At 59.9% G+C, this 8,607-nt stretch overlaps 1 protein-coding gene across 1 annotated transcript; it reads left to right on the top strand.

Moving 5' to 3' along the window:
* Window positions 1-3,144: 3,144 nt before the first annotated feature.
* Window positions 3,145-7,578, top strand: CDK5 (cyclin dependent kinase 5). Its single transcript, XM_054494499.2, has 12 exons — window positions 3,145-3,572; window positions 4,220-4,308; window positions 4,406-4,473; window positions 4,585-4,645; window positions 4,745-4,801; window positions 5,533-5,628; window positions 5,775-5,849; window positions 6,010-6,106; window positions 6,285-6,354; window positions 6,927-6,987; window positions 7,101-7,181; window positions 7,298-7,578. The coding sequence occupies exons 1-12, from the start codon at window positions 3,536-3,538 to the stop codon at window positions 7,382-7,384; spliced, it is 879 nt and encodes a 292-aa protein (XP_054350474.1). The 5' UTR covers window positions 3,145-3,535; the 3' UTR covers window positions 7,385-7,578.
* Window positions 7,579-8,607: the final 1,029 nt, after the last annotated feature.

The raw sequence follows: 8,607 nt of genomic DNA, 5'->3' as shown, positions 1-8,607 counted from the left end.
GGGGGCGCCCCCTCCCCAGTACAGGCCGGCAGGAGGCTTCCCTCCCCCAGGTCCGTGGGGGCCGGCAGGAGGGAAGCAGCCTGGCTGGGTGGAGGGCAGGAGCTCAACTCCACTCACTCAGGGGGAGGGAGGAAGGCACAGAAGATGGGCATGGGCTGGGCAGAGCTTTATAATGGGGGAGGGGCATGTGATGGGCTGGGAGGGGGTGGGCACCGCAACCTTGAGGTTCTGCCTCTGAGGGGCAGTCTGGATCCCGCCCCTCTAGAGCCTGGAGCCAGGAAAATCTGAGTGGCAGTGCTGCCACCCTCCTGACTGTGACTGTAGGGAGTCTGGGGAGGACACTGCGTGGTGGGGGCAGAGAAGGAGCTGCAGGAGGGAGCCCAATCTCTGCAAATAGGGGGCCCATTCCTACAGGGTCAGCACAGGGGGCACCCAAGACTGGCAAAAAGTGACGGTACCCATGCTCCCAGTGTGTTGCTGGGGACTGGGGGTGCCCGACTTAGGAGTAAGACAAGTCAGTGTAGGGTCAAACAATATAGGTCTGGGGGGTCACCCAGGATGGGGAGACTGGCAACACATTCTTGGCAAGCACTCCAACTTGGCTAACCACGCTCTTCCCCTCCCCCTCAGCAGGCCTTCAGCCAGGATGGGTGGTGTGGGTGAGCGTGAGTGCACCCAGTCTGGGAAGGGTGTGGGGAGAGTCCGCCCAGAGCACCTGCAGGTGCCCACTCCCACCTCAGGCTGTGCCCTCGACGCGCTCCTCCACACTCCTCTGCACCCCCTCCCCTGCTGTCCCAGAACACAAAGCAGCTTCTGTCCAGAGCATCAGTGCCAATAATCCGGGTAGGGGCACATTCCCGGGACCAGCCCCGACCGGCCCAGAGGATTAGCATCTCTCCCCTTGACCAAGGGATTAGCACCTCGGACCCCTACTTGGGCATTAACCACCCCCCCAAGTGAACTCGTAAATTCCGCAGCTCTTCCATGTGGGGCTGGCGGGGGAAACGAAGGGGGATAAAGTAGACCCTGGGTTTCAGGCAGTGCCGCCTCTCACACCCAGCACAGAACTCCCCGCCTGGACAAACCGACCCCGGGAGTCAGGTCCAACTCTCCGGGCTCGTCTTTCCCATTCCTACCCAGCTGCTCCCTCTTCTGTCTGACCCCTTGTCCAGACCTTACCCGCCACCCGCCTCTCCTGGCCTCGCCTCTCAACCCGGAGATTGGGGATGGGGGCCCCGGGCAACCCCCAGTCTGGGCGCCCCGGACGGGACTGAAGGACTATGCGGGGGGGCCGGAGGGGAGGGGTGGTCTGGAGCCAGCCGGGGAGTGGGAGGGCCGGCGGCGCCTCGGGGAGACTACCCCCTCCCGGTGGCAGGGGGCGCGGCACCCTGGCTTTAGGGAACTCTGAGAAGGAGACCCCGGAATGCCCGCTTCCGACCAGCACTCCATCCGCCTCCCCATCCTTCTCCCCAAGACCGCGGTTCCCCGCGCCCCAGTCTCCGCCCTTTCCTCCACTTCCACTCCCTCCCCGCTCGAGTCCCGAGTTTCCCCCTCTCCTTCCCCCTCCCTTCCTCCCTCCGCGGCCCTGGCCCTCCCCCGCCACCACCTCTCCGCTTACCCGCTCGCTCTGGACTTCGTGCCCCGGGGGTCTCGGGGTCTCTCCCTGTCCTCCGGCGCACTCGCGCGCTCCCGACGACTGCCCCGTGCCCACCCCGGGGCGCGCCCCCGCCGCTTCCAACTTCTCCCAACTCAACTTTCCCCCGCGCCGCGGGCAGGCCAGCCCCCTGCGTGCGCGCCCCCCGGCGCACCGTGCGCGGTCCCGCCTTCGCGGGTGGGGAGGCGGGAGCGGGGGCCGGGGCGGGGGCGCGCTTCCAGGCACAGCCCGGCACCAGGGGCCGCCCCGCCGTCCCTCTGGCCCAAGCTTCCCCACTCGGGGCTCGGGCGCCCCGAGGATGCCGTCCCTTGGCTCCATTACGGCACCTCTGGGTGGAAAGGAGCCCTTCTCACGCTAGGGATCCCAGGCAGCAAAACGCAGGCACAAGGAAATTCGGGGAAGTCGAAACATAAACGTATCGGGGTTGAGATTCTCTTGCGCCCCCCCAATAACCCCCGTGCCTCCAAGAAAGCCCCTGAGGGACGGGTGGCGAGTGGGCGAGAAGGGTGACAGCGGCTGGAGGCTGGCTGCCCTGTACCCTGAGCTGATCTGGGAGAGGGCAACTTGTTAGGGGCTCCCCACTTCCCGAGAGGGACAGAGATTCGCTGTGGTGGCCTCCTTCCTCTTGAATGGAACCTCCACACTGAATCGAACCCTAGGCAGAGCCATCACTTATCATTCAAGACCTTTGTGTGTAGTTCTTGTTTGCCCAACGAAATCAGAAAGTCTTCCAGATAAGGAATACACTTTTTGCTTCTTTTCCCTTGTGTATGCAAAAGCATTCAGATAGAAACGAGTTAATTAACACGTGTTTAGCAGCACCTCTGGTTCCGGTGCTGAGGAGTGCTGTTTGGGATCCTTTTCCCTCGGTCCATAGCCCTCAAGAATGCAATCATGAGACAATTAGAGAGGCAGCGCAAGGGAATCTATAATCAACTCCTTTAAGGGATGAGGTAGAGGCTGCTGCAAGTTGAGCATCGGTCTGTGGTCTTGTCTGTGGAGGGGGTTAACCAACCTGCCGGCCACACCCTGGCTGACTCCAGTGGGCCCTGTTCCGGAGACTGGGGTCTGGAGGGAACCCCCAGGGCTCCACCCAGTTTTCCTCAGCATGTCAGAGTTCAGCGGCTGGAGTCGGGTGGGCTCCGAGACAACAAACGGGGCTCAGCAGAGAGGGGGTCTTTGGCGTGTGTCCCTCCACTAAAATCCAGCCTCAAAGGGGCACAGCTGTTCTCCTCCCAGCCCTGCGGTCAGCTGTTCCCTGTGAAGTCATCATCGCTCACAGGCATTCCCCAGTCAATTCTGGGGTCACTAGGTGGCTTGGGGAGAGGTGGAAACCCGTGCTGAGGTCGTCAAGAGGCCGTTGGGAACACAATGCCACCAACCAGGTCAGAGCTGGGCCGCCAGTGCTCGGGATCTAGGCCGCCAAACCCCAAACCCCTAACCGAGAACGCTCCGCCCCCATCCCCGCTGCATTCTGGAACGCGTAGTCCCGGAGCGGCCCTTTTCAAGAGGGCTGGGAGCACATAAAAGGAATAACAACAGCGGGGCACACTGGGAACCACGGCGCCGCGGCGGGGCGCCCGGAAAACGGACACGCGTTGCTTCCTGGGACTTGAAGTCCAGAGTTTGCCTCCGCGGTAGAACCGGAGCCCTGGAGTCGAGTGCTGCAGAGAGCGTGAGCGCAGACGGCTGGGGGTTGTAGTCTGCTTGTCCTCGGTCTCGGGCATTGCGGGGAGACCTTGTCGTCTTAGGACTACAAGCCCCAGAAGGCCCTGCGCGGGCAGGCGGGGCGGGGCTGGAGGCTCAGGTGCCGCCTCCTCTGCAACGCCGGGGCCAGAGTCTTAAAACCGAGGGCCCGCAGGGGTCCCCGCGGCCGCCGCGATGCAGAAATACGAGAAACTGGAAAAGATTGGGGAAGGTAATGGAATCTCGAGCTGTTCCTGCAAGAGCTCCTCTGCAGATCCTTCGGCATTCCTTGAAGCCCTGGCTCCCTTACCGTCAGCAATACCTACAGGCTCCGATCTCAGCAGCGGCTGCAGCCCTGGCCCCCGAGCTCAGCACTCCGTGCAGACACCAGTCTTCCCCGTGTTAGCATTTCCCGCAGGCTCTCACTCCAACCTTAGCCTTCCCAGTAGACCAGACCTCCCAACCGCGACACTTCCTGAATTTCTCACCCCAGCCTCAGCACCACTTGGACAACCTCACCCCGACCCCCAGCCTCGGTTCTTGCTGCAGACCGCCAACCTCAATATTTCTGCAGCCCCTCAGTCCTCTCCCAGACCCCTCCTCACTATTTCCAGACCCTTCCGGAGCACCACCTTCATTTTAGACATCCTTGCCCTGGCAACCGCACTCGCCCTTCCTGCCGAGCCCCTGGAGCCTCCGCGGGCACCTTCTCCTCCCTCCGCACCTGCCACATCCTCACTCACAAAGCTCACCAACCTACCTTCACCCTGAATCCCTTCCCTTGCATACTCAGACGCTGCCTTCACCTTTCGGGAGGCATTTCCTGGCTTAGGGAAGAGTACCGCATCCTCACCCTGACCCCTGACCTCCTTCCCCTAGGCACCTACGGAACAGTGTTCAAGGCCAAAAACCGGGAGACTCATGAGATCGTGGCTCTGAAACGGGTGAGGCTGGATGACGATGATGAGGTAGGACTGGGGACTGGGATATGGCCTGGGGAGGGGTTTGAGGGCCTGGGCTGGGTGGGATCTGACTGCTGCCCACCCGGCCCCCTCACATATGCAGGGTGTGCCGAGTTCCGCCCTCCGGGAGATCTGCCTACTCAAGGAGCTGAAGCACAAGAACATCGTCAGGTGTGCGGGAGGCGGGTGCTCCTTGCCGGTGTGGCCGCTTGGGGGAGGCGGGGGCTGACACTGGACGTCTGTCAGGCGGACCTGCCTGGCTGAGCCCTTCTTTTGCCCTAGGCTTCATGATGTCCTGCACAGCGACAAGAAGCTGACTTTGGTTTTTGAATTCTGTGACCAGGTGAAAGGCGGGGTTTGGGGGACAGTAGCCTTGGGAAGGTATAGGGGCCCAGACTGAGGTTAAACTCTGTCCCATTTCCCCACTCATATCCCTTTTCAGGACCTGAAGAAGTATTTTGACAGTTGCAATGGTGACCTCGATCCTGAGATTGTAAAGGTGAGGAGAGTGGTGTTGGGGGACCCCTCAGGCTGGGGTCAGAGTCTGCATTCAGTGTAAGCACGCCTTGGGCTCTAAGTTTGGGCCCTGAACAGGGACGCTATAGGGTGTTAGAGAATGAGAAAACCCTGTTTCTGCCCTCCAGGGGCCTCCAGTCTTAGCGAGCATTTTCACATGGTCATCTTTGACCCGCACAGTGTCACTCTGATGTCAGTGATATTATTTACACTCAAGAGATGAGAAAATGAGGTTCAAGGAGATACACTCATCCATTCAACGCATACTTACTGAATGCTTCACTGTGTGCCAGGTGCTTTTCTAGGCCCAAGACCAAATGCCTTGGTCCAGGTTCCAAGGGAGCCAGTCCTGAATGATAGTACAGCACGATATTTATGTTGATGTTCATGGGGTGCATACTCAGATGAGGCCAGGAAGGGAAGATCAGCATGGGCTGGGATCTAGGCCGGATCTAGGATCCACCTGGCAAGGCCCATTAGGCTGTATGGTCCAGGAAGGTGGGGACCAGGGCCAGCTTCTTCACTCTTGTCCCTCTAATGCCTAGCACAGTATAAAGCAGGTCCTGGATGGCGAATGAATGGTGTCACTCTGAACCAGGTGCTGAAAGGTGGGTGGGGTGGAGTGAAGCACAGGGTGAGGAGAGGAGCTGACCCGCTGCTGGGCACAGTTGCATGTTCAGGGCATCTGACTCCCTTCTCCCTCTCTCCTCCCAGTCATTCCTCTTCCAGCTACTAAAAGGCCTGGGATTCTGTCATAGCCGCAATGTGCTACACAGGGACCTGAAGCCCCAGAACCTGCTAATAAACAGGGTACTTCTTGGGAAGAAAGTGGGGAATGGGGAGGCTGGGTCCGGGGCACGGGGAGCACGGAGGGAAGAGGACTGGGAAGATGGAGTCGGTGCTGTCCCAAGGCTGCTTAAGGGCCCTTCTCCATGTCCCCTTCCCATTCCCTTCAGAACGGGGAGCTGAAATTGGCTGATTTCGGCCTGGCTCGAGCCTTTGGGATTCCCGTCCGCTGTTACTCAGCTGAGGTGAGCTAGGAGATGGGATATGGGACTGCGGGAGGGAGTCCCTCAGCTCCAACCCCAGGACCCAAAACATTATTTTCCTCTCCTCTCTGAGCCTCCTCCTCAAACCTCCTCCCCAGTCCTCTAAGTGGGAGGTCTCTGTCGGGGGCGGGGTCTCCTCTAGGTGGTCACACTGTGGTACCGCCCACCGGATGTCCTCTTTGGGGCCAAGCTGTACTCCACGTCCATTGACATGTGGTCAGCCGGCTGCATCTTTGCAGGTGATGTGCTGGGGTGCTGCAGAGGCACCTTCTTTTCCATTTGGGTTGACAAATAGGGTCTGGAGGGTCCCCTCTGGGGGAAGGGAGGGAGGCCCTGGGACTGGGGCTAGAAGGTCAGGGGGTACCTCAGAGTGAGGGGTCCCTCACATGTCACATCTTAGCCCCGTCTATCTCCCAGAGCTGGCCAATGCCGGGCGGCCTCTTTTTCCCGGCAATGATGTCGATGACCAGTTGAAGAGGATCTTCCGATATCCTTGCTTTCCTCTGCCTTGAGCCCTCTGGGAGGGGAGAGCCCATGGAGTTTTGAGCGCAATGGGTGAGGGCAGTGATGGTGTGGGGTAGGGTGATGGGGTCTGTAGGGCTTCTCCTGAGGGCAAGGGGAGAGAGCAGGGGTGCTGGACACCCTGATTGTCACAGTGCAAATGCACACTGGAGAAGGTGTGGCTTGGAGACAGGCAGCATGCCCTGGGGGGGTGAAGCCGAGAGGGTGTCCCTCCAGGTGAGAGATGGATGCCAGGATGAAGGAGCGAAAGAGAGCAGGACACATTTTGTGGGAACAAGGCAAGGACTGTTTCATTAGGACTAGGACAGCAGCATGTGGGTTAGACTAGTTAGTGATTGTCATGGGAAACGTGGCTGGATGTGCGAGTGACGTGCCTGGGGCTGCTTCTGTCAAGCTCAAGCTGGAGGGTAAAGGGAGGGTGAGAGAAGTAGGTGGTGGGTATGAGGAATCCCTCCCCAGGAGGGGAAGAGGCCCTCACCCTGCCCCTGAAGATGCAGCTGTGGCCCTTTCCCAAGTGATCCTTGACTCCGTGGACACGCTGCTGGGGACGCCCACCGAGGAGCAGTGGCCCTCTATGACCAAGCTGCCAGACTATAAGGTGTGATGGGGAATGTGGGGGTCATGGTTCATCAGGGTCACTCATTTCACATTCCTAGCAGCCTCCATCCCCCTCCCCCTACCTCTAGTCTGACCCTCCCTGCCTCTCCACAGCCCTACCCGATGTACCCGGCCACAACATCCCTGGTGAACGTCGTGCCCAAACTCAATGCCACAGGGAGGGACCTGCTGCAGGTAGGTGACCAGGGGTAGAGGGTGGGTCAGGATACTTGCCCAGAGGGACTACAGGAAGGCAGGGCTCTGGGCAGTGACCTGTCCTGAACCTGCCACCTCCTTTCCCCCATCTCCAGAACCTTCTGAAGTGTAACCCTGTCCAGCGTATCTCAGCAGAAGAGGCCCTGCAGCACCCCTACTTCTCCGACTTCTGTCCGCCCTAGGCCCCGGGACCTCCGGCCTCCAGGCTGGGGCCTGGCCTATTTAAGCCCCCTCTTGGGAGGGGTGAGATGGTGGGGGTGCCTGGTGCGCTGTGCTCCAGCAGTGCTGGGCCCAGCCGGGGTGGGGTGCCTGAGCCCGAATTTCTCACTCCCTTTGTGGACTTTATTTAATTTCATAAATTGGCTCCTTTCCCACAGTCTGGTTGATGTGGTGGTCAAGTGGCTCTACAGGGGCCAGGGGCTGGAGGTGTCTCTGCTCTGTTACTGCCAGCGGCAATCCTGCTTCTGGCTCAAAGACAGCACCTTGCTCTTCTACTTTAAGAGGCCATGACCCTCACCCCTCACCCCTGGGGCAGGGCAGCACTGTCGCTGCACAACCATTCCTCCCACCCTCCCTCCCTCTGCCCAGGAGGGCCTGACGTGGTCCCTCAGAGTGAGGGGAGCAAGGATGGGCTCCCCACCAGGGTGGAGAGGAAAGGGCTGGGCCTCTCCTTGTGGTTCTCCATATCTCAGGTGGATCCTCTTGTCCCTTCCCTCATCATCCCCCCATACCCAGGCCTGCAGGCTGGCACAGGAGAGCCCCAAAGATATGGTTCCATCAGGAACACCCCCTCCCACTCCCTATTTGTCAGTTTCCCAATGTTTGGGGTACAGTGAAAGACAGGGAAGTTGGGCCTGTGGCTGGGGCCTGGTGTGTCCTTACTGGCAGGAAGGGGAAGGGAGGGCTCCGCCCACACCCACCCCCACCCCCACCCCCACCCCCACCGTCTCAAGCCTGGGACCTTTAGCTCTTGTGGGGAGGCTGAGGAGGCAGAACTTGTTTGTATGGAGACAGGCTGTGTGCCGCACTTCGTCCCAAATGTGGGAAAGGAGTCAGGATGTAAGGCAGGACACAGGTGTTCTTGAAAGTGGAGTTGCCCCGTCTTCTCCCTGCCTTTTCTTGCTGGGCTCTGGGCAGAGTTTTCTGCCAGTTATACCTTTATTGCTGACTGTGATTCTGCACCTCACACCTAACCCTGGGCTTGGAGGATACCTGTCCTCCCTTCTCTCTAAGATGTCAGTCGGCTAAACTCACTCACACTGAGGTGCAAATGACTGATAACCTCTTGCTACCATTCTCCCCTAGAGATTCATGGGGGTTCAAGGGCCCAGCTCCACATTTCAGAAGCCACGTCCAGCTGGATGATGGCTGGCAGAAGACTTCCGATGGCTAAGTTGGGCTGACC

The sequence above is a fragment of the Pongo pygmaeus genome, chromosome 6 (genome assembly GCF_028885625.2).
Source record: "Pongo pygmaeus isolate AG05252 chromosome 6, NHGRI_mPonPyg2-v2.0_pri, whole genome shotgun sequence".
NCBI classification, from domain to species: domain Eukaryota; kingdom Metazoa; phylum Chordata; class Mammalia; order Primates; family Hominidae; genus Pongo; species Pongo pygmaeus.
Note: the sequence above shows the minus strand (reverse complement) of the source record. Positions and strands in the feature narration are given on the sequence as shown.